Source organism: Sinohyriopsis cumingii, chromosome 17 (assembly GCF_028554795.1).
Source record: "Sinohyriopsis cumingii isolate HCF-2022 chromosome 17, ASM2855479v2, whole genome shotgun sequence".
Lineage (NCBI taxonomy): Eukaryota > Metazoa > Mollusca > Bivalvia > Unionida > Unionidae > Sinohyriopsis > Sinohyriopsis cumingii.
Window position 1 is genome coordinate 38,832,900 of NC_142977.1, and position 26,114 is coordinate 38,859,013.

The window sequence follows — 26,114 nt, forward strand, 5'->3', positions numbered from 1 at the left end:
GATACTTGGCTTAATTATTGTATGTGCAAAGGCTTGTTTGCACTTCAATAAATGTCTTGATAAACATTGTTTCTCACTGTTCTCTCTTAAATTTGAAAATGGAGCACTTGGAACTGTCTTTCTATTTACCCCAGTCATGTCATTTTAAAGATTCCATTCACTTAAACTCATCACATCATAAACATTCACTTAAAATAATCACATCTTGACCAAGTTCGAGCCAAGAAGAACTATTAAATGCAATGTGAAATGAGTTAATACACAAATTAATTTCAATCGTGATATAGAAATATTAATTGAAACTATTGGTAAAAACGTAATAGGTCCTTTTCGCAAACGGCAAGTCTTTTTGGCCAAAGTACTCATTATTAACACTTTATAGTAAAAAGAAATATTACGTGTTATGTAAAATGAGTTCATACACAATTTAATTTCATTTGTGAAATAGATTAGCATTGGACTTGTATCCGTGGACAAAGCACCTTACTTTCATGTATTGATATGCAGTTACACACCATACACATCTGCTCGTTGTTTTAATTCAGATATCTGCAAGGACTGCTAGCAATATGTATGTTCTAAACAAAATGATAGTTTTCTTGCTAGTTTGATTGAAAGACGAAGTGCATTGGATTCAGTAATAGAGAAAACGTACGAGCAATCAATTTTCCGCGCGCAGAGCACGAGCTAATTATATCACGTGATCCGGTAGGCTTCAGCCGCAGGTGAGGCCCTGAAAGCATAGATACGTAGCACGTAGCAGGAAAGAAGGTACGAATACATGTGACATGGTTGTAGAAAACTCGTTGTTGATAGAGACAGAGTGACATAATTTACGAAAAGTGATCTTTAAAAACAATAATAAATATATATATTATTATGGGCAAGAAATCCAGCAAGTTGAACCAGCAAGAATTGAAGCAGTTGATGGCAGTCACCTATTGTAAGTATCGTCTGAAGAAGTTAGCTCCCTTTCTGGATTACAGTTAGGACTCTCGGACTCTCTCTCTCTCTCTCTCTATTGTAAGTATCGTCTGAAGAAGTTAGCTCCCTTTCTGGATTACAGTTAGGACTCTCGGATTCTCTCTCTCTCTCTCTCTCTCTCTCTCTCTGGAAGTTATGTGCGAAGTGCTATATATTCATTAACCCCTTTAACGAACTTGCAACTGCTTAATTTCAGATCATTGTCAAATATCGTCAAGTGGTTTCAAACAAGGTTGATAATAAAACCGACACAAACACATTAAAAGGGGGTGACATTTGCGTATTTCCTAAGTATTGTATTTTCCTAAATTCACAAACTTGTGTTTAGCAGTGCTATTATTCTGTGATTTTGTTTACATTTAATCGAATAAGAATTTGTTAAATTAGCATATTTTCTAATATCCATTGTTTTTATATATGTTTTAAAGATTGATGTATATGGGGTATAATAGATATAAGAACATTAAATTAACGCGTTAATATATAGCAGAAAAGCAATACAGTATCTAAATTATAAAAAAAGTTACACATCAGTTTGCTGTTTTCAGATATAAAGAAAATTTTGTTTCGATCTTTACATCATAATTCACAGTTTAAGTATTCATAATTATAAATTATATTTTATAATTAGTCACAGTGTTAATACTCCCTGTGAAAGTCAGTAGCAATTGGATAACTCATCAGTGGTTTGTTTTTATGAGCATACTGCTGGAGTTTAGAATAGCATAGACAATGTTGCCCTTTGAATGCAATATAGTCGGTTTCCCAAAATGTTTAGAGCCCAGTGTCCTCCAACTCTTCATTGACACCGGTGTCCCCCTTCGGACTTTTTTATGACAATTTGTAATATTATAAAAATGTTCACCTTTGACATCTTTTATCCATTAGATTTGGGATCTGTGGGACGCCTTGTCCTTAGTTCACTGGATCCTGGGTTTACCATAATCCAAATTTCCTCTGACCCTTCCAACCCCATTTTTTATATTTGGACATTTCTGTTGGGGTGTACAGAAATGACTAAATATCAAAAATGGGGTGGGAAGGGTCAGAGGAAACATGGATTAGGTTTAACACTGGTCATATTTATAATGGCATGTTGGTATTTTGGGTGCATTGCCAGCATATTTTACTGGAAGTCAAGACCTCAGTAAACAACTTCTTTTCTTTTGAAAATCTCTTCCATTCTTTCTCTTTGTTTGAAAGTAGCACTTTTCAAGAAGTGAGAATTGCACATAATTTAGGGACAGCCATCGACTGTTTAATTTGGAGGAGTGGGCTTGGTTGGGGTGGGTAGGGTGAGAGCTGCAATTATTCTATTTAAACACTAAACCAGGTTAATAATGGGTAATATTTTTGGTAAACTAATATGATGGATTTAGTTGGCGTCTTTTCTGCAAATCATAACCAGAGCATTTTTATGAAGTTATTGGAGCCCAGAATTAAAAAAATATCAGAAGCCTGACTCTAACCACCCTCTGAAAATTAAATGATTGGTGTGTTATAGCATGTATCTGAGGTTCAGGGACCCTAAAATATAAATCAGAAAGGTATGGAGAAGTCTTTGATCGTACACTAAATAGCTTTAAGTTCATGTGGAATACGAGAAGTATGGTTGCATTTTCTTGTTGAAAACATATACATATGCCATTTTAGATGAAACTTGCAGGAAAGCCATAAGGGATTGCACCAGCTTTGCCCACACCCCGAACCCCATACCTGCCCATGCTAAAAAATTACATTCACAGCAGCCACATGCTCTCATGGCTGTTGTCTGTGCCAAATGTTTGAGTGTGCTAGATAGGAAATACGTGCTGTCAGATGGGAAATGCTACATTAATACACCTGGCTAGACCCAGCACAGACATAAGTCTTGCAGTGATATACATACCTTTTTGATCTGTTATGGTAGTAGAAACTCAGCTATGTCAATAAACCTTACACATGCATTTGCTGTTGCATTGTCCCAAGCCACAGGTGATGTTCCTTTCACACCTGTGGCTGCCTGTGTGAATATTTCCTTGTTTTTCATGAGAATGAATAAACTTACTTAACCAGTCACTTTGAGTTCAAGTAAAATTTTCTTGCCCTTGTGATCCAACATGACCTTTCATTCTGTTCAAATGAGTCAATTTTTTTCTTTGAAACAAACGTATCAGTTGATAAAAGGACACTTTTACTAATGTGTGGAAGAATGCTTCATTGTGTTGTTCATGATGCATATTTGCTATGTGTGGTAATGAAAACTGAGGAAATTTCATCACAGGCAGACATTGGTGATAAATAGATACCACCACATGTGTTATGTTCTGAGTGGGAGGAAACAACGAGTTTTATACAGTGTAGGTGTATGTTAAGACCATCAGGCATTTCTACGCCATATGTTGATATTGATGCATTGACATGTTATGATACCAAGTACATGCATGTAAATTCTATTTTATTGCTGGCATCTTTATGTCACTGTAAAAGGTTAGAAAGGCATGTATGAATGTGCCCTTTACTAGCTGTTTAAAATTTAAGTATGATGCAAACATTTTAATGTAATTGACATTTTTTAGGTTGTTTTGTGGATTGAGTCGGTATTCAAAACATAAAACACAGATGATCAGTGATCAGTACTAATATTAAGTCAATGTTGTAGTTAGTATTTCGAACATTTTATTTAAGGCTCATTCTTTTGATTGAAATAAATAAATGTATTTCATTAAGTACATGTATTGAACTACTGTTTTATTTCACACATTGTGTAGCCATGAAAATTTATATGGCAGATAAGGTCTTGGCCTGAAAATTGATATTCATGGGATGCTGATTTCATGTTTTGAAATGGTTTCATATGCATGTGGTTTGAAATTTTGTAGTGAAAGAAATTAGAATGTATGCCAAGAAAAAAGATGAAGAAAATTTATTTTGAAATGAAATTCATTGAATAAAAGATCCTCAAGTAATCAGTCATAATTGTATATCTATTCATCTCTTCTTTGTTTCATCGATGTTTGGCCAATGAAAACAGGCTATTCTTGCACATAGGTCTTAACAGGCAGACTGAAATTTAATCGCACTACATAATTTAATGAACTTTAGGAGATCAACTGTAGATCCTAAAGCACATGAGAGATTGAATAGTCACATACAAATTATGTTGTTTATTATGTATTTGCTTTTTAATTATGTTGAGTAATATTGGCAGATGGTAATTATTTTATGCCACAAAACCTGTTTTCCACACTAGAGGATCCCATTTGCATTGATTCCTGGCCTTTTGAAGAATTTTACTTCTTTGTTGATGACCGGTCCCATTTACATTGATTCCTGGCCTTTTGAAGACTTTTACTTCCTTGTAGATGACCGGTCCCATTTACATTGATTCATGACCTTTTGAAGACTTTTACTTCTTTGTAGATGGTCAGTCCCATTTACATTGATTCCTGGCCTTTTGAAGACTTTTACTTCTTTGTAGATGACCGGTCCCATTTACATTGATTCATGACCTTTTGAAGAATTTTACTTCTTTGTAGATGGTCAGTCCCATTTACATTGATTCCTGGCCTTTTGAAGACTTTTACTTCCTTGTAGATGACCGGTCCCATTTACATTGATTAATGATCTTTTGAAGACTTTTACTTCTTTGTAGATGGTCAGTCCCATTTACATTGATTCCTGGCCTTTTGAAGACTTTTACTTCTTTGTAGATGACCGGTCCCATTTACATTGATTCATGACCTTTTGAAGACTTTTACTTCTTTGTAGATGGTCAGTCCCATTTACATTGATTCCTGGCCTTTTGAAGACTTTTACTTCTTTGTAGATGAGCCCATTTACATTGATTCCTGGCCTTTTGAAGACTTTTACTTCTTTGTAGATGACCAGTCCCATTTACATTGATTCCTGGCCTTTTGAAGACTTTTACTTCTTTGTAGATGACCAGTCCCATTTACATTGATTCCTGGCCTTTTGAAGACTTTTACTTCTTTGTAGATGACCAGCCCATTTACATTGATTCCTGGCCTTTTGAAGACTTTTACTTCTTTGTAGATGATCAGTCCCATTTACATTGATTCCTGGCCTTTTGAAGACTTTTACTTCTTTGTAGATGACCAGTCCCATTTACATTGATTCCTGGCCTTTTGAAGACTTTTACTTCTTTGTAGATGACCAGTCCCATTTACATTGATTCCTGGCCTTTTGAAGACTTTTACTTTTTTGTAGATGACCAGTCCCATTTACATTGATTCCTGGCCTTTTGAAGACTTTTACTTCTTTGTAGATGACCAGTTAGAGTGACAGATTGATGCTTCAGTTTCTAGAAGTTTTGCATGAATCTTACAGTGTTCTTGCTAGAACAGTTTAGCATGAATCTTACAGTGTTCTTGCTAGAACAGTTTTGCATGAATCTTACAGTGTTCTTGCTAGAACAGTTTTGCACGAATCTTACAGTGTTCTTGCTAGAACAGTTTAGCATGAATCTTACAGTGTTCTTGCTAGAACAGTTCTGCATGAATCTTACAGTGTTCTTGCTAGAACAGTTTTGCATGAATCTTACAGTGTTCTTGCTAGAACAGTTTAGCATGAATCTTACAGTGTTCTTGCTAGAACAGTTCTGCATGAATCTTACAGTGTTCTTGCCATAGGAGATGTGTTGAAAAATTGAAAAACCTCAACCTCCATTTGTAATGGAATCTACTCCAGATTGTCTGGAGCAATGAGCAATTAAATGCTCTACCATAGGTATAAAATATGGTCTCACTTGCATTAAATATTTCAACTGAGAACTTGTTTTTCTGTGGCTAGGATTACAGTGATCCAAAGTGTGTAAACAGTTGTAAGTTAATACCTTTTTTGTGGCTTGTATTACAGTGGTACAAAAATGTAAAAAGTTGTAGGTTAATAACTTTTTCTGTGGCTAGGATTACAGTGGTCCAAAGATGTAAAAGGTTGTATGTTAATATATTTTTAAGTGGCTAGGATTACAGAGGTCCCTTACTTTAAATTTACCCATCAGCATACAGCTGTCCCATTTATAATGCAGGTATGTTATGGATCCCAATAAACTAGTTGATTGTTCTTTTATCATTTATATTTTAATTCTGTTGGCTGAATTTTCTTTTATTTTTGATACTTTAATACAGTCATTTAATTTTAGCTACTGGCTAATGAGAACCAAATAGTTTCTATCATTAAACGCACTATCTTGGTGGACTTTTATGATGGAGCCTTACTGGAACATCTGTCAGTATAATCACTAACACTTATATGACTCTTATGAACAGTTTTATAAAAGGGGAGCACTGTATTCATATATTACCTTGTACAGCATAATAATCAAACGTATCTTCAATAAGCACCCATCATTTACTCAAAATTCACTTTAATAATTTAAATTTTTTTCAGCTGGCAGAAATCAGGCTATTTTCAATGGCCACTGGCATATTTCATATTTTAGTTATTATTTAAACACACTTCCAAATATCACTAGCAGGAATCTTCTGATTCAGTCTTTTCCATCCAGCACTTTTTTGGCATATAAGAATTGTAACTATTGATAGCAAAGTGCTCGCTTGCTTTTATGAATTTCAAACACTGGTACCTATCCTAATATGCCTTCTTAGAGGGACGTTGGTGCCAGATTGGGTCTAGGACATCTGGATTGTATTGGACACTTCCACCATGTCTACTGTGTCTTTTGCCACAACTTCTTGGCTTAAATCAGCCTCAGGCTGGGTGAGACCATATTGAAATAGAAAATGAATATCCAAAGTGACTTATAATAGATCATATAATCAACATTAGTTGCTGATGAAGGCAGTGTGATATTGCAAAAAAATTTGAGCTCTTAAGTTATTTATGCTCCGAGTATGGGAAATTACTAATGATCATGAACTCTCAGTATGGGAAATTACTAATGATCATGAACTCTGAGCATGGGAAATTACTAATGATCATGAACTCTGAGTATGGGAAATTACTAATGATCATGAACTCTGAGTATGGGAAATTACTAATGATCATGAACTCTGAGCATGGGAAATTACTAATGATCATGAACTCTAGTATGGGAAATTACTAATGATCATGAACTCTGAGCATGGGAAATTACTAATGATTAGAAAAAGTTGTTCTATCCCAACTTGTGTCTCATATGATTTCAGATAGTGTTTTTAGCAATGTACAGTCTGCATATCACTGTCGCCATAGAACTGAAACTACTCTTCTGAGAGTAGTTAATGGCCTTTTCTCTGCTTTGGAACGTGGAAAGATTACAGTCCTCACCCTCATTGACGTGCCTGCAGCATTTGACACAATAGACCATGATATATTACTTTCCAGTCCAACATGTATTCATGATAACAGTCTTACTATGGTTCAAGTCTTATTTATAATAGATCATGGTATATTACTTTCTAGTCCAACATGTATTCATGATAACAGTCTTACTATGGTTCAAGTCTTATTTAGTCAACATGACACAAAAATTTGTTTGTAAATGGAAAATATTCCAGTTCATTTGATTTATGTCTTAGCTGCTCTCAAGTGTCATAGATCAACATCAGGTGTCTCACCACTTGTATGCTGGTGACACTGAAATGTACAAATCTAGCTAAGTTGAGGGTACCATCCATGGCATAGAGAGGTACATTTTGGATGTAAAGCCATGGATGACATGTAACAAGCTGCAGATGAATGATAATAAAACTGAAGTCATCCTGATCACCATGCAAAGACTTTCTCATTTACATCTGTCACCTCAAACAATAAGTATCAGCAATACTAACATTAAATTTACACATTCAGTATGAAACCTAGGTGTCAATCTTGGAAGTACACTTTCATTACACAAACATGTAATGAATATATGCAAGGCTGTCCATCTGGAGCTGAGATGCATCAGCTCTATTCACATTTGCCTTTTGATTGATACCACAAAAACACTTATGTGTTCCTTAGCACTTTCAAGACTGGACCATAGTATTCACTTCTGTTGGGTTCATCTCAGTATCTGCTACAGAAACTTAAAAAAGTTAAAAACATGGCTGCTTGGATCATCTTTAGAGTACAAAAAACTGTGCAAAACCTCCCTACCCCTGCTCTGTAACCTCCACTGCTACCCATTAGATCCAGAATGAAACACAAAATCTGTTAACTATGATACCTTTTCTTGACTGACTCCAGTCCAACATACCTGTCTGACCTCACCCATGTGTATACCCCATCTAGAAACTTTACTTCTTTTCTGACACTTGCATTCTCATTGTTCCCACTGTTAAAATGAATTCATACAGATAATGTTCTTTTTGCATACCAGGGGCCAGCTACATGGAATGAATTGCCCATAGATCTTAGACATAAGTGCACTGTGATCTCATACAAGAGTTTAGAGCTCTTAAAACTCACCTATTGTAAATACAATAACAGCATGTTTTTGTTCTGTAATCTCATGGTGTTTGTTTTTGTAATCTTGTCATTGTATACGTTTTTATGTGTTATTGTTAAGAACTTAGAGCATCTAAAGATTAGGCGCTGTACTTAATCCATTTTAATATTATTGTTATTATTAAAGAAGATGAGCTGCTGCTTCAGGGTCAGCAGGCAAATTAATTGTCTTGTGTGCTATATTCTTCTTCAACATTAGTATTATACTCTGGTTGACTTTTATCCATTTATTTAAGCTCTCTTGAGAGTTTTTTTAGACATTAATTCCATACATGCAATGGATGTCTTGCATTTGATTTGTTATTTCTGCAGGGCATTAATGCTTCCAGTTTGGTTGTTTCTTTTATAAAAACACACATTCAAGAAAACAGCAAAGGGTATGTATTTGATTTTAATTTCTCTATTTTGCAATTTACAGACTTGCTTTCCAACGATTAATTCACCTAACTTATATTGCGAACAATTCATCTTGCCTGTATCATGAATTGTGACTATTTTTTTATGTGGGGTATTTGTTTACCACCAAGCTGAAAGACAAGCTTGCCTTTTATGTTTCTCCAGTCACTGGCCAGTGGATTCCTTCAGCCTGAGATGAGATCATCTGTTTGCTTATACCTTCCCACCCATCAGGATGATCCACAGGTCCTTCACAAAGGTAGGCATTCCTTTGCTCAGGTCATTCTGATTGCTTCTTGGTCACGGCCTCTGTGATCATGGTTCAGTGATCTTCTTGATCTGCTTGTGGACTATTCCAAGACCTTACCTCAGAGAATGGACCTTTGGCCACAGCATAGGCTCTCTACTACACAACAGCCCACAGTTTTCTACCTTTATGCTGGGCTCGTCTTGGATGATCTCTCTGCAAAGAAATATTTTTAAATCCAAGTTGCCAAGTGCATCATTTAGTCCAAGAGAAGATCAGCAACTAAGGTGTATGATGCTAACACACAGAATCTTTTGTGATTGTTGTAGTACAAAACATGTAAATCCTAGCTGTCTCTCTTTGAGATCAGTGGCTGTTTTTTTTTCTCTCTTTCTTTTTAAAGAGAAACTCTACCTGGTAGAAGTTTCTACTATTAAGGCTATTGAACAGCCCTTTCCAACTGTTTTGTGTATTTAATCTGTATTATTTGTTAGCTTTTCCTAATGATTATATGTTATATACATTTGTATTTTGTACACGTCCAAAATTAAGTTCACTGTGTACCTGATTAGAGCCAGTGATTTTGTAAACAATATTATACATAGCTAATATTTCTCTGTGAGAATAGATTAAATATTACGATCATTATGAATAGAAGTGAACATGTTTATCTTAATCTGAGTCTTAGACCTGATGTTTGCCATGTATTTATTATAATTTTAGTACAATTTTATCTTGTTGACAACCTAAAACTTTCTAGAAATGAACTTTTGACACTCATCCTGGTTCTACTATTGTCTTTTTTATATAATGTTGTTTACTCTAGAAAATATTCATTCTTGCATTAGCATCTTTAGCAGAATCAGTCTTATTGTTGTATTCATTATTTCTTTTGGGTGGAATTATTTATTCAGATTATTATTCACCAGAAGTATCAAGTGCTCATCAGTAATATTCTTGGGCATAAACATTGATTTGGAATTATAGTGAATTAAGACAAGAACTTTTTTGGATTATAATATTGTGATACATCAAAAGAATCTTACCACATTGCCACAATCCAGGCTACTGAGAAATTACCATGTTTGAGACTATAGGCACACAGAATACCACTGGAATTCAGTTGAATTTTATACATTTGGATTTGTTGTAAAATCTTTAGGACTATTTGGGATTTAATTCAATATACTGTAAGTTGTTTTTAAATTTTCACTTTGTATTATAGGGAAATAAATTATTTGTAAATTTTACAAAACTTGTTCATTTTCATTCTTTTCTGTTACTTTGTTTAAGACCATAGAGTCATGACACGAACACTCTCAAATTTTAAAAAGTCCCTGCCATTGGGATGGATTCTCAATTAGCAGACCTGATCAGTTATTTCGGATTGGAAAGACCAGTCAACCATTTTTTTTCATTCTTTTTTTAAGCAAAAAACCCAGCTACCTTTATTAGATTCACTTCCAGTGAGATCCCCAGTCTCAGCCATATATGTGTTGGAGATGACCGTGATATATGTGTATGCCCATTACTATATATTTTTATTTGGCCTCCTTTAAAAAGAGAAGGATACGAAGCATGAAGCTGACAAATTCAGCTATGCAGTAGCAACAGGTATGGTATTACTGATATGAAAATGTGGTTTGGGGTGGGTGGGCATAAAGCTGATTTTAATGATTTAATACTTAGCTGTTGCTATTTCAGATTCCCTCCCCTCTTGCCACACTGATGTACCACTAAGTTAGCCTGCTCCTTCAAAATAATGATGAGTGCCTAAAGGCATGCCCAGTTTGTGTTCTCCTGCAGAGGTCATTCAGTGTTCTTGAAGCTTCTGGTTCTCCCTAATGATAGGATGGAATTTTCCTCATTTGGTCATGGTATTTCTTTCTCAGAAAAGACCAGCTATGCAATAGCAACAGGTAAATATTAATCATTAAAATTGGTTTTACCCCCTTCCCCACAAAATTACATTTAGTTTTGTTCATAAACATGATGAAGACCTGTTATAATAGTGTATGGTTGTTATATGGAGCTTTGATCTCATGAAATTTACTCAAATAATAATTATATAAGCTCATATTGTGTGGATTATATCAACTGGTTGAATAATAGAATCTGTCATACATGTACTTGTATTTATTAATGTGGGATAGGGGTATTGAACCAGATAGATCATCTAATTTGTGGACGGAGATAAGGCTTTGTCAATTCCCACCAATGAATTATCATTCCAAGGCTGGGATTTTCCCCAACTGAAGATCAGTATGCATGGTTGTTATTTGGAATCTAATTTGTAGACAGAGATAAGGCTTTGTAATTCCAAGGCTGTGATTTTCCCTAACCGAAGATCAGTATGCATGGTTGTTATTTGGAGCCTAATTTGTGGACAGAGATAAGGCTTTGTCAATTCCCACCAATGAATTATTCTAAGGCTGGGATTTTCCCCAACCGAAGATCAGTATGCATGGTTGTTATTTGGAGCCTAATTTGTGGACAGAGATAAGGCTTTGTCAATTCCCGCCAATGAATTATCATTCCAAGGCTGGGATTTTCCCCAACTGAAGATCAGTATGCATGGTTGTTTTGTTTTCTTATTTCAGGGTTAAAAAAATCATTTTGTAACAAAATCTGTCCAGTCATTACAGTTTAAGAATTGAAATGGCTGAAGTATTCAAAGTAAAGGAAATTTTGTTAAACCACAAGTAGATATTATAGATGGTGTGAAAGTGAGGTAAGAGATGTTACATCATGAGTGTAATGACATCATAAAAACAAGACATAGTAATGATGTACTACTTTAGGTATGTTGCCTAAATTTTGAACCAGTAAGGCTTCATTTAAAAAATGAAAGCTTTAGTTTTTGTAATAATGGACCCAAACAGTAATAATAAACTTGAGATTTATGTACGCCAGTTATGTGCCATTATGTATAATTTGCATGCTCATTTTATTTGTTGATATCCATTTTGTTCATTCTGTATAGGTCTCATTAATTTTCTGGAAGATTGATAATAGTCGTCAATATAAATAGTTAAATTTCTTTCTGCTCAAATTTGTTAGATGTAAGTTATATTTTTTTTAGAAGAAGTAGCCTTAATTTAGATTACATTAATACATTCTTTAGTGGGCACTGCCATAGCTTCCTGTGGCTTGGTGGTTCTTACCAGGGTTTTCCTGGGTTCTTCCTCCACCAGATATACTGGCTGCCATGCATAGCCTATCATGGGCTGCAAAATGGCATTAAACCATTATATATAATGATGATCTTTGTTGATCTGCTTCCTGGATTTGATTCATGGCCCTATGAATTCTTAAATTTGAAATACATCAGTTGGTCAGACCATAAAACCGATGAAAAACTGAATTATTGAATTCTTATTAAACAACATTGAGATCCCATGTTGTGTTACAATTTGTAATGATCATAACCGTAGTAATCAGATGCATATGAAACAGATTAATGGATTTTACACAGATATAGTAAAATTATTGCCTAACTCTGGTAAATACTTAGCTAGTAAATCCAGACATGGTCAGGTGGCATGATAACAGTAAGTGTAGTTATGGACTTCTCTGTAACTAAATGGGTCAAGCTAGACCTCAAATTTAGGTACATGTATGTTCTTTGATTATGCAAGAAGGAAGAATTGAAACAGCCGACATGCTTACAAAAAGAAAATTGAAATTTTAGACCACTATAAATTCTGGAAGCAAGTTCAACAAAATACTTTGAAAACTTCCAGTAGGCTACCAGTTTGTATTGGTGGTAACCATGGCCATACTACAACTTCCAGTAGGCTACCAATTTGTATTGATGGGAATCATGGCCAATTACTACAACTTCCAGTAGGCTACCAATTTGTATTGATGGGAATCATGGCCATACTACAACTTCCAGTAGGCTGCCAATTTGTATTGATGGGAATCATGGCCATACTACAACTTCCAGTAGGCTACCAATTTGTATTGATGGGAATCATGGCCAATTACTACAACTTCCAGTAGGCTACCAATTTGTATTGATGGGAATCATGGCCAATTACTACAACTTCCAGTAGGCTACCAATTTGTATTGATGGGAACCATGGCGATACTACAATTTCCAGTAGGCTACCAATTTGTATGTATGGGAATCATGGCCATGCTACAACTTCCAGTAGGCTACCAGTTTGTATTGATGGGAACAATGGTCATACTACAACTTCCAGTAGGCTATCAATTTGTATTGATGGGAACAATGGTCATACTACAACTTCCAGTAGGCTACCAGTATGTATTGATGGGAACAATGGTCATACTACAACTTCCAGTAGCCTACCAGTATGTACTGATGGGAACAATGGTCATACTACAACTTCCAGTAGGCTGCCAATTTGTATTGATGGGAACCATGGACATACTACAACTTCCAGTAGGCTAACAATTTGTATGGATGGAACCCATGGCCATACCACAATTTCCAGTAGCCTACCAATTTGTATGGATGGGACCCATCGCCATACTACAGCTTCCAGTAGGCTACAAATCTGTATGGATGGGAATCATGGCCATACCACAATTTCCAGTAGGCTACCAAGTTGTGTGGATGGGAACCATGGCCATACTACAGCTTCCACTAGGCTACCAGTTTGTATGGATGGGAACCATGGCCTTAAATGACATGCATCATGTGGAAAAATCATTTTGAAGCCTTACTCAATAGTGTTCAAAACAATCTGGATAATGATTGTTCTTTCAGCATTCTTGGTCCCTCATTGTATTGAACTATTCACATCATCTGAGATCCAATATGCCATAGGTAAACAAAGTAGGTAAATGTCCAGGATCAAATTTTTTCATGTATAGAATATTCTAAATTTTCAGATTTTTTAATGGTATAATGGTATGTATGTTTGTACGTAACTTTGATGAGGTCACAAAAGTTACAATTATCCTGCTAATGAAAAATAAAATTGGTAACCTGGTGGAGAAAAATAATTATAGATCTGTAGTTCTTACAACAGTTATTTGGAGACTATTTGAATGTATTGGAATACAGTGATATAAAGTCACAATCTCTGATAATCAGTTTGCTTTAAAAAAAAACCATTCAACAGATTTTTGCCTCAATGCCTTTAAGAAAACGTGGCAGCACTGTGTGTGCATATTTTTTTTATGCTAGTAAGGCATTTGATATGGTCAATTTTTGAACATTTTTTTAAAGAGCTGCTTCAAATTCAATACCCGTCTACCTGTACATTATAAAGTTCACACTCTAGGTAACTGGTATGGCCAACAATTGTACTAAATGCGTTGGGAAGTGCAGTATCCAGCTCATTACATGTAACCAATGTGGTGAGGCAGGGAAGTGTTCTTTTCCCTCTTTTATTTAATATATACATAATCAAGTTAAATCGTATGCTGGGTCATTGTCATGTGGGGGTACATTTGATACTAAATGTGTTATTTCTTAATAATTTTTAGTTTTCCTGATGATATTTCATTGATGGGTCTATTGCAGGTTTAAGGAAATTATTAAAGATATGTGAACAGTATGCATTTGAGAATGATATTGTCTATAATGTACTAAAATTGGTTGGCTACATGTTCTTTCAATTAACTTTCTTTTTGATTAACATATCCTCCTTCTGTGCATCATATTGGTCATGCTGGTACATATGTCAGCAATTATACTTATTTGAATCAGATTTTAATATTCAGTTGGTCAGATGATGAAGATATGATGAGACATTACAGATTTTTGTGTACTCAAACAAACATGCTTTTACCTAAATGTAGAATAGAAATTGTTCTTTGAATATTAAAATTAGGTTATTCAAATCCTATTGCTGCACAGTGTATTGTTCTCCACTGTGAACAAACCTTTGTGACTGTATGAAAAGAAAACTAGTTATTAGTTATTTACTATTAAGACTTTTAAGATGATGTAGTGCCTCTAACATAATTGTGAACAATATTGTATTCAGTTTTGAAGAACTATAATGTATTCAGTTTTGAAGAACTATAATGTATTCAGTTTTGAGAAAGTATGTGTTTTCAGTGATGACAAGAATATCTAGTAGTAAGAATTGTATCTTGAAATCTCTGTTGAACTGTGGATTATAAATTGATGGAATAAATTACCCTTTAAATGTCTTACATAATTTCATTCTTAACAATACCAGACACATTCTGTACTTGTAGATGTGTCTTCATAAATGTACATGATACCTATGGTCTTTTATGTTTAAAATACTTTTATATTTAATATTAATATTTTATATTTCAATTCAGATGTGTTGATTATGCAGTCTGAAATAAAGAAATCTTATATATAACTATTGATATTATGTATTCTCGCGCATGTGACACAGAAATCTGTCTGTTTTGCTAACTTTACTTTTTCTGTCTCAGTCTGGTTATCTCAGACCTGTCGTCTCAGTCACAATGCCCATGCATTAGGAACTACTTTTAAAAAGAAACCCTTGATGTCTTCTGCTGTGCCAGATGGAGATGCTATAAAATCCAACAACAACATGAACATATATAACAAAAGAAATTGACTCATAAAGCAACTTAAGGTCTCTCCAAATTTCATAACACCATACAAAACATTTTCACACACACATACACACACACACCAAGCTGTTTGATAGAGCTCCTGACACACAAGCAATACACATCCCTGGCCACACAGAACCAAACTCTCTCAAGTGCTACTCCAAAGCCAGCAAAAACCAGAAATATATTGGCCTATGTCAAACCTGTTTCTTTTAACTTTGTCGAACACCAACAATTCTCCCCATTTGAATCAAATATAATAGCCTAATGCAATTGCAAATGAACACTCCTGCACTTATCAACCAGAGTGGTTCATTCATCAGTCCACAAGCTATGCCACAAAAAGACTTCCATGTAGCGTATCTTTGCATTAGCAATATCAACACTTGCCATATTTCCAGGACAGAACATGTAAATTTCCAAGTAAGTCATGAATTAGAAATTTCCTGATGTCACTACACACTTCATTGGTATTGTACCCTGTAGGCGTATTGTACTGCACAGTATTGTACCATTGCCTACCATAGAACAATTTCCAAATTAGAACTGATGAAAGTTAAAATTTAACCATATAAAAGATATTAATTATTTATTGTCAGTTTCATATGACATCCATCAATTAAATGTGAAATACGGTAAAAATATCAATGATTTTATGTTTCTATTTTCTCATGCATATAACTTGTGTACTTGGGGTCAGTATGTCACTCCCTTGCCCTTATTAACATATTCATCTTAATGCACAGTACATGTACATGTATTTGGAAAAACAAAAGCACATGGCTTGAAATGCTCATTGTGCAATACTTCCAACACATAACAATTATAACGTTTTTCTTTATTTTTCATTTTCTAAGAGTGGCATATATAGCAAGATTACTTAGATAATTATTTAGATTTGTATATAAGAGTACAGTTGTTGTTGTTGTGGGGTTTAACACCATTTTTCAGCACACGATAGGCTATACATGGCGGCCAGTATTAATGGTGGAGGAAGAATCTGGGAAAACCCCGGAAAGAACTAGTGACCCATGAGAAGCTACTGGCAAACTTTCTCACATACCCACATTGGCTGAATCCAAGACTCGAACTGCCACAGACAGGTGAGATGGCAGTGATCTGTAACGAAGAGCGCTTTAGACCACTCGGCCACTTGGGGGCCCCTATATAAGAGTACAAAACCTGATGACCTTCATATAGAGTGAGAAGCAATAATAGTACCTGATGAATACTGTGTTTTTAATCTGCTGACTAAATTGCAAAGGAACAGCATTATTTCAGTTTAGTTGGAAAAAATTGGGTGAGAAAAATAATTTATGCTGGTGTTTGTACCACAAGGTTATGCCAAGTGTGGAGACAAATAATATAATCTGCAACTGGGATTTCCTTGTCATGGTCCAAACCCCAACATATATTCTATATTGCTTCCAGAGGTGCAACAGTTCTTATCATTTTAATTTGAATTGTTGGTCAGATATCATGAAGTGATAACACATGAAGAGGGATGAAGTCCTGGAAAACATTACATCCACATTGAGATAAAACAGTTCAGGTGGAGAATAAATACTATGAATTCACTATTTTTCATGAAGTACTGGTTGTAGATTTTTTTGTACCTATTAAAGCATGAAATAAGAACATAATGAACTGCCCCTTTTGTGGAACCCATAGGACCCCTTCTCTATCCCATGAATTCAAGTACCCGCAAAAATGCCAATTTGTGATAAACCATGAAAATGGAGACCATCAAAATAAATACATTCCAGTACAGTTAAATGATGATTAATTGGACAGTGATGATCAGGTTGTTTTTTTTTTGGTTTTATTTAAAAAGACTCCTTCTGTATATGCCCACCACCTCAAAATTTTAGTTCCTAAAAATCATTTAAAAAAAACAATCAGATTTTCTGGAAAAATCTTCATATGTTGATAGACCTCTCCAGTGGTTAGAGTATCCATCTTGGAATTGGAATTCATGGGTTCAAACCTGGGCCAAGTCATACCAAAGACTTATAAAAATGGTACTAGCAGCTTCCTCACTTTGAACTCAACATTAAGAGGTTAGTGTTAGGACTGGTTGGTCTGGTGTCAGGATAATGTGACTGGATGGGACATGATGTTACATGTCTGTGGCATGATACCTCAGTGCTAGCCATTACTATAAGCTGTCACACTTAAGACTTCATAGTGATATGACTGGAAAATTGTTAAAGCTATGTTAAAAATCCAAATTACACACTTACTCATCTCTTGATAGGCATGGATAATTTGCACTTGACTGTAGCTGGCATCATATCATGGTAGTGGCGTATCCATTAATATGCTAGAAACTGGTTATTCCACAAAATTATGTGTGTGGCTAGTTATTTATATATCCTAGAGAAAGTACTAGGGGTCACACTGATAAAGGAATAACGGAAAAAGTAGAACTACCTGTAGAATATAAGCCATGTGATAAGCATTGAAATAAAACAAGTTTAATTATTTTCATGATTCATTCTTGGGTCAAGGTCGTCAATTGCCAAGGCTTCAATGGCTGTGGTACAAATATTATTGGTGGCTGAAGATGATTTAATGACTGAGGAATGTCCGACATACAAAACTTACATCTTCTTTTGCATCGTAATGGTTTTCAGACTGATTTGCCAAATTTTGGAATGATTGAATGATGCAGTTTTTCATTGGTTCCACTGCAGTAAACGTTCTGGTCCATGCGCATTTGTTGGGTGCTAAATACATGCGTCTACATGAAATTTTCCAAATTCATAATTACTGTGCCAATACACAAATTGTGTATAAAATTGTAATCATGTGTAATGGTACCGTGCCTCTGAACCATGCAAGAATACCAAATCAATGTTAAACTGCCTGCATGATTATATGTATTGTTGAATTAGTAGCAAATCTTTATTCAAAACCAAAACATTATTAACAGTGATGACAGGAACGAGTCACTCAAACTTGATTGTGTTGGCAACATTTACAGGAAATTCATTGCTGTGCAAGTTTTGTTTGCTCAGTTATTGTTTATATTGTCACACTGTGTTGGTCATTCTTACTCACAGAATACAGTACAGATAAAAGTATCTGTTCAAAAGATTGATTATCCTAATCTTTCACATTGATTATTTCTCACTGTGGAATACACACTGGCATTTTATTATAATTTACTAAAGGCTTTATTGGTGAAATATACAGTATAGACACTGTGTTGGTCAATTTTTCAAGCAAATTGAGAATCTTTGTGAAAGCTTTGTTGATTTCATCATTAATAGGCTCAGTATGTATCCACTGGGTTTTGATTTTTTAATCATTTTCACACTTAAGCAACTTAACCAAATGTACATGAAGAACAATATCCATCTTAACTGCAGATTTGCCTGAAAGTTGTAATGCTGATAAAATGTCCAGAACAAAGTTTCATAGTACTTTGCCTGCCTCATATTCCATCAGGATAATTGCCCAGTAATCTTTTAAATGACCATGATGTTTATGTAACTTGAATTCAGGGACTCATTATCATCATGCTTTTTTGGCAGCCTCAGTAGCGATTACAGCTCTACTATGGTAGCGATGCTTTTGTTCATTGTCAACAGCTGTGATATTTCGGCTCATATAGCCCATGTAGAAATTTTGATATGATGCTATGCTGTTGTTTCATGAAATTTTTTTGCAGTCATATGCAGCTTATTTGGTGAAAGTCCTAACATTGTATATTAGCTTTTCACAGTTTGCTTGTAAATCGCATCATGTGCTCTCATGCAAGTTATAATTTATAATTTGCATACTGGTATATAAGGGAATTTTTTTGTCTAATTGCATATTCTGTAAGCAAATTTTTTATACTTTACCAGTATCAGAAACTGTAATCAGGCAGAGCAGATCGGTTGGTATTTTACAGAGGCCAAGTGATGGTATTATGATAATTGAAAATTGTAAATCAGGCTTTTGCATATAAACAGTCTTGTTCTATTTAGAATCATAAAACAATGTATTGTCTTAACTACTGATTTCAATGTCTTCATCACTAGGTTAACTCAAAGGTGACTTGGTTAATGTAAGCAATTTGAAGTTTTCTTGCACAGTGTCATACAATGACTTTTGATGAGTTTTGGTATAAGCTTGACCTAGTTTACATCATTGTTGTTTAAATACATACCCTTAGTTGATTAATTTATCAAGAATTGCCAGGTATGTATCTGAAGAATGATACACCTTTAGATCCTCTTTGACAAATCTGTATGATGCATTTAAGCAAAATAGAGATTTAATCTTTTCTGAGACATTACAAACACTCCGTTGTTCAACAATATGATTCCCACATTAGGTACACTCATAAATACTTTCATCATGCTGTACACATCAATCTGATAAGTTATTTATATTAAATATATACCATGGTAATTGTTTAATATAAAAGGAAACAGTCTGTATATGTGTTGTCCTTGTGAATCAGTATTTCTTTGAAATTAAAAGTATGCTGCTTATTTTAAGCTGTTACACATAGATATCATACAGATGAGAGATATGTTTTGGTCAGTCATAATTACATTGGTTTGAATTTGCAGCCCCAGATGAACCACTTGCATGCCGTGCATCAGACTAGAAGACTCAGAATTTGTCTCCAACCTCAAAGAATTATGTGTGCCTTTTACTTACAGTTGACAGCAGCCATAAATCTTCATATTAATTTTCATGTACAACCAACCTAAGCTTGATGTTTCCCAATTATAAAGAAAAATATTATTTTCCATGATTTGAACCTCGAATGTCTCAATCAGGAGTATAAGGCGGTCCACTGAGAACTCCTCCTAATGAGTAAGTGAACTCCTAATGAGTAAGTGAAGTCCTAATGAGTAAGTGAACTCCTAATGAGTAAGTGAAGTCATAATGAGTAAGTGAACTCCTAATGAGTAAGTGAACTCCTAATGAGTAAGTGAAGTCCTAATGAGTAAGTGAACTTATAATGAGTAAGTGAACTCCTAATGAGTAAGTGAACTCCTAATGAGTAAGTGAAGTCCTAATGAGTAAGTAAACTTATAATGAGTAAGTGAACTCCTAATGAGTAAGTGAACTCCTAATGAGTAAGTGAAGTCCTAATGAGTAAGTGAACTTATAATGTGTATGTGAACTCCTAATGAGTAAGTGAAAAGACCTCATAACTAATCCTAAGTGCTGGTGAATAATGTGCATGCACACCTCCCCATATTAAATCTATGGGTAAATGAAGCCATTTTGAATTAGCATTCCATGACTTATTATATACATATCCATACATGGTCCCATGTAATGGCAAGTACACATGTTCACCATAGAGGAATAGAAATTCTAGGTCTTAAATATTGATTAACACTTCTATCAACAATAAACTGAGTTGTTTTTCACATTGATTGTTGTCAATATATCTGTCTCTTGTGTAAATACAATTCAACTTTGCAATAATAGGTAAGCCAAAATACTCCTCAACAAATAGCTATTTCTTCCTTGAGAGTTAAAGGTACATAGAAATAGGCTATATTCTTGATATCTTTATACATGAGCTGGTACTGTTTCAGTGACACAGAGCTACACTTGCTTGTATATACATCAATATAAATTTGTCACATTGATATGTGACAGAGTTTGTGTCACAATCACAGAGACATGTAAGTATTATGAGCAGTTTGGTTACTGATCTAGGTTAAAGTCTTCTGCCCATTATGCAGACCTGCCAATGCCAGTTTTGCTGTAAGTCTTATGAAAATGACCATTAAAATATGGGTTAATGGAATAAAAGCAAAAGCTATGTAAATATAATTGTTGCAGTAAAATCCAGATAATTGGCTCATCCTTGTTTAATTTGGATCCAGGTTTCATATTAGATTTAGTAGAGTTAGTCAGGGAACCCGACTGACTTTACAGTAGTACCTCAGACACTTTAAACTACACATATTTTTTCATGGAAAGCATCTGCATGATCAAACTGTTGTTTATTGAATTTTTTCAAATAGTGTCCAGCAAGTGAAACCTGTTGAAGATAAAAGGGAAAATCAGTAACTTAAAAAGTACGACTAATCAGTACAGAAGGAAAAAAATAATAATTAGTTTCATGTGAATAAATGTTGGAAGGGACACTATTATGTTTATTGGACATTATCTGTCAATTTAAGTATGTCTCATGGTGGGAGATATGACTGCTGTCATCATGTGAAATTAAAAAATTTCAGGAATTATATTACGTGAAAGATGGCAACTAGCTGTTGAGCTGCATAAGGTTTAGAATTGAAGTTTGTGCTAGATAAATAAGGTCTATGCGTGCTTTACAAACTTTTCAGTTGAACATAATGTTTATATCACTGCATCAATTTCAAATACCAAACTTTTTAAATACATGTTTTCCAATTTTAAAATAGCAGAACATGATATTTTGTTACACCTTACTGAAAACTAGTCAAACTTACAGAAATAATCAACTGCCTCAATGAGAAGGTCCCATTAGGGTTGGCAGGTCTACTTATGATATGACTTACATTTTGGATGGGCACCTCATGGTAACTTGGTTTGGTGAATTTGCATGTGGGCTTAGTGAGGACGAAGACATGGTGGGGTAGACGGTCTAGATCAGTAACAAAAATTCTAAACTCTTATTATCATACTACTGCTGTAATTGCAATTGGAACATCACTTGTCATTTCTATCAAACTGAGAAATAACCTTGGATATATTTGTAATACATGTACATTTGATCAGTTTGGTTATTCACCTTCAGTAGAGTACACCTCATGTTGTGACAGAAAAGGCAGACAGTGTTATATTTGTGTCTCCTTCTGCTACGATATTGTGCCATGTGAACAAAAGTAATTTTGAATATAGTTCTATATGGTGGCAGATTACATTTGAGATTCATTTCTTGACTGACAAAAAGTCCAGAATCTTACAGTTACTGGAATTGTAGAGGTGCAAAGTGATTGTGTTACCAGTGAAGCACTACTGCTATGTTAACCAGGAGAATACTAGTGTGATATTTGATTTAGTAAAGCTAGGTATCACTTTAGAAAGTTGTTGTTGTTGTTGTTATTGTTGTGGGGTTTAACGCCATTTTTCAGCACGCGATAGGCTATGCATGGCGGCCAGTATAAATGGTGGAGGAAGAACCCGGGAAAACCCCAAGAAGAACCACCGACCCACGAGAAGCTACTGGCAAACTTTCTCACATACCCACATTGGCCAAATCTTGGACTCGAACCCACACAGACAGAGGTGAGATGGCAGTGATCCGTAACGGAGAGCGCTTTAGACCACTCGGCCACTCACTTTAGAAAGTAGTGGAATGTTTAATGAAACTCTTTAAAAATGCAACTTTTAAACTTTGGTGATCATTCTTCTCAGTGTAATCAAACATTTTAGGCCTACACATTTTGTTTCCTTTTAAAATCCTTTCATTCCAACTTTAAAAATTTTGAGAGCTTTGTAGTTTGGTGAATGCCTTATAATGTCTTGCAAAATCTCTTGAATTTGCTGTCTCCCCATCACACATTCACATATTGACATATTCCCGAGTTGGTCATTTAATTATATTTGCCTTTAAGTATAGTTATATGTACTGTAGCTGTAATAACAGTAATGGTGATGATGATTGGTCATTGAGCACATTTAATATTTAGTGCAGGATGCCTGCAAAAGAGGAAATATGATATAACAATGCACTTTTTAATATTTGTTTCATTAACTTGCTAGAAGTGTTAATGACACTGAGCTATGATACCTTGACTTTTGGTATTTTTAGTGAGCCCAGTGTATACAACTTCATTGGTTTTATGCATGAATTATCCTCTCTATGTATATAAAATGCTTTTTCTTTTGCAGTTGACAGGAAGGAGTTGCAAAAATGGTGAGACTTTTTCTGAAATTTCATAGAGTTTAATGTCTGACAATTAAATGCATTTTGAAGATCCTAAATCAAACTCTGGATTCTTTTGTAAATTTAGAACATTGGAATTGTGAAGGGATGAGAGGCCTTTTTGTATTAAGTTTTTTCAGTGAACAATTTGATTGTTCTCAGATTCTGTGTTAATATATGGAATATAGAAAGTATCCTATGTAAGTGCTCAGTAGCAGAATGGTGTATATTGTTTTACAACTGTATGTCTATAAGGACATTCTGAATCCATTTTAGCAGCCTTCTGCATACTTGGTGATTTAGAATAGACTCAGTGTTTTAAGAGATGACTAATGAGGACAGGAAATGTCAAATTTGTCTACCTATGACCATGTTGTAAGAAATTACTAATGGGGCAAGAGTAGTCAATTTGTCTACCTATGACCATGTTGTAAGAGGTGACCAACTTGTCCACTTATGACCATATTATAAGACGTGACTAATGGGGCAAGGATAGTCAATTTGTCTACTTATGACCATACTGTAAGAGATGACTAATGGGGGCAAGATTAGTCAACATGTCTACTTATGATTATGATGTAAGAAGTGATGAATGGGGGCAAGAATAGTCAGTTTGTCTACTTATGACCATGTTGTTATGACCATGTTGTTGGAGGTGGTGAATAGGGGCAAGAATAGTTAATTTGTCTGCTTATGACCATGTTATAAGAGGTGATGAATGGGGGCAAGATTAGCCAATTTGTCTGTTTATGACCATGTTGTAAGAGGTGACAGTAGGGGACAAGAATAGTCAATTTGTGTATTGAGTTATAAGATGTGACTAATGGGGCAAGAATAGTCAATTTGTCTACTTATGACCATACTGTAAGAGATGACTAATGGGGGCAAGATTAGTCAACATGTCTACTTATGATTATGATGTAAGAAGTGATGAATGGGGGCAAGAATAGTCAATTTGTCTACTTATGACCATGTTGTTATGACCATGTTGTTGGAGGTGGTGAATAGGGGCAAGAATAGTTAATTTGTCTGCTTATGACCATGTTATAAGAGGTGATGAATGGGGGCAAGATTAGCCAATTTGTCTGTTTATGACCATGTTGTAAGAGGTGACAGTAGGGGACAAGAATAGTCAATTTGTGTATTGAGTTATAAGAGGTGACTAATGGGGTAAGATTTGTAAAATGTGTCTCCTTATGGCCATGTTGTCAATTTGTCTATTTATGATCATGTGACTGATGAGGGAAAGAGTAATCAATTTGTCTAGTTATGGCCATGTGAGAGATGATTAATGGGAGCAAGAGTAGTATATTTTCCTACTTATGACCATGATGTAAGAGGTGGTGAATGGTGGCAAGAGTATTCAACTTGCCTACTTATGACCATGATGTTAGAGATGACTAATGGTGGCAAGAGTAGTCAACTTGTCTACTTATGACCATGATGTAAGAGATGACTAATGGGGGCAAGAGTAGTCAGCTTGTCTACTTATGACCATGATGTTAGAGATGACTAATGGTGGCAAGAGTAGTCAACTTGTCTACTTATGACCATGATGTAAGAGATGACTAATGGTGGCAAGAGTAGTCAACTTGTCTACTTATGACCATGATGTAAGAGATGACTAATGGTGGCAAGAATAGTCAACTTGTTTACTTATGACCATGATGTTAGAGATGACTAATGGGGGCAAGAGTAGTCAACTTGTCTACTTATGACCATGATGTAAGAGATGACTAATGGTGGCAAGAGTAGTCAACTTGTCTACTCAAGACCATGATGTTAGAGATGACTAATGGGGGCAAGAGTAGTCAACTTGTCTACTCATGACCATGATGTAAGAGATGACTAATGTGGGTAAGAGTATTCAGTGTTCATATATATGCCCATGATGTAAGAGATGACTAATGGGGGCAAGGTGACTGATGGGGGCAAGAGTATTCAACTTGTCTACTCATGATGTAAGAGATGACTAATGGGGGCAAGGTGACTGATGGGGGCAAGAGTAGTCAACTTGTCTACTCATGACCATGATGTAAGAGGTGACGAATGGTGGCAAGAGTATTTCATTTTCCTGCTTATGACCATTTTGTAAGAGGTGACTAACATGTCTACTTATGACCATGATAATGTATAGACAATTTAATAACTTTTAGTCAAAAGGTTTTGTGTTATCATGTTAAGATGGCTTGGTTTGGTGTGGTGTTCTATAGCACAGCAACATAGATAGGTTATTTAATGCAGAAGCAATTTTATTAAAGTGTCTTGTCCAAGGATGCACCAGAGTAGCAAACCCATGTTATCCAGTGGTAGGATTTGAACTTGTCTACTTTCATATGTCAGTTAGCACAATTTATTTACTGCTATATCCCCCAAACTACTGAGAGTATTGACATGAAGCTTTATTCACACATTCATCTTAAATGAAGATGGTACCTCATGGACATCCAGCATTCCCTCCACATCAGTTATCCTGAAAATCTCGTTATTGCTATTACTTCTGAGTGTAGAGTCAAATTCAAATGGGATTTTCTCTGATGATGTCTATTTGGTATCAAGTGTAAATACTGTCATTCTGACATTCATTATGGCCTCCATGGTTGCCATTTTGACAATCTATTTAACACCTCCCTGTAT

The 26,114-nt window shown here is 35.1% G+C and overlaps 1 protein-coding gene across 1 annotated transcript in view; it reads left to right on the top strand.

Annotated features, from left to right (window-relative positions):
- Positions 1-741: 741 nt before the first annotated feature.
- The window catches only part of LOC149778457 (uncharacterized), a 139,860-nt gene continuing 114,487 nt past the window's right edge, over positions 742-26,114 (top strand). Inside the window, exons 1-2 of the mRNA XM_089939299.1 lie at positions 742-943; positions 23,444-23,468. Of these exons, the coding sequence (XP_089795425.1) occupies positions 880-943; positions 23,444-23,468 (89 nt within the window). The 5' untranslated portion in view covers positions 742-879. The remainder of the gene's footprint in view (positions 944-23,443; positions 23,469-26,114) is intronic.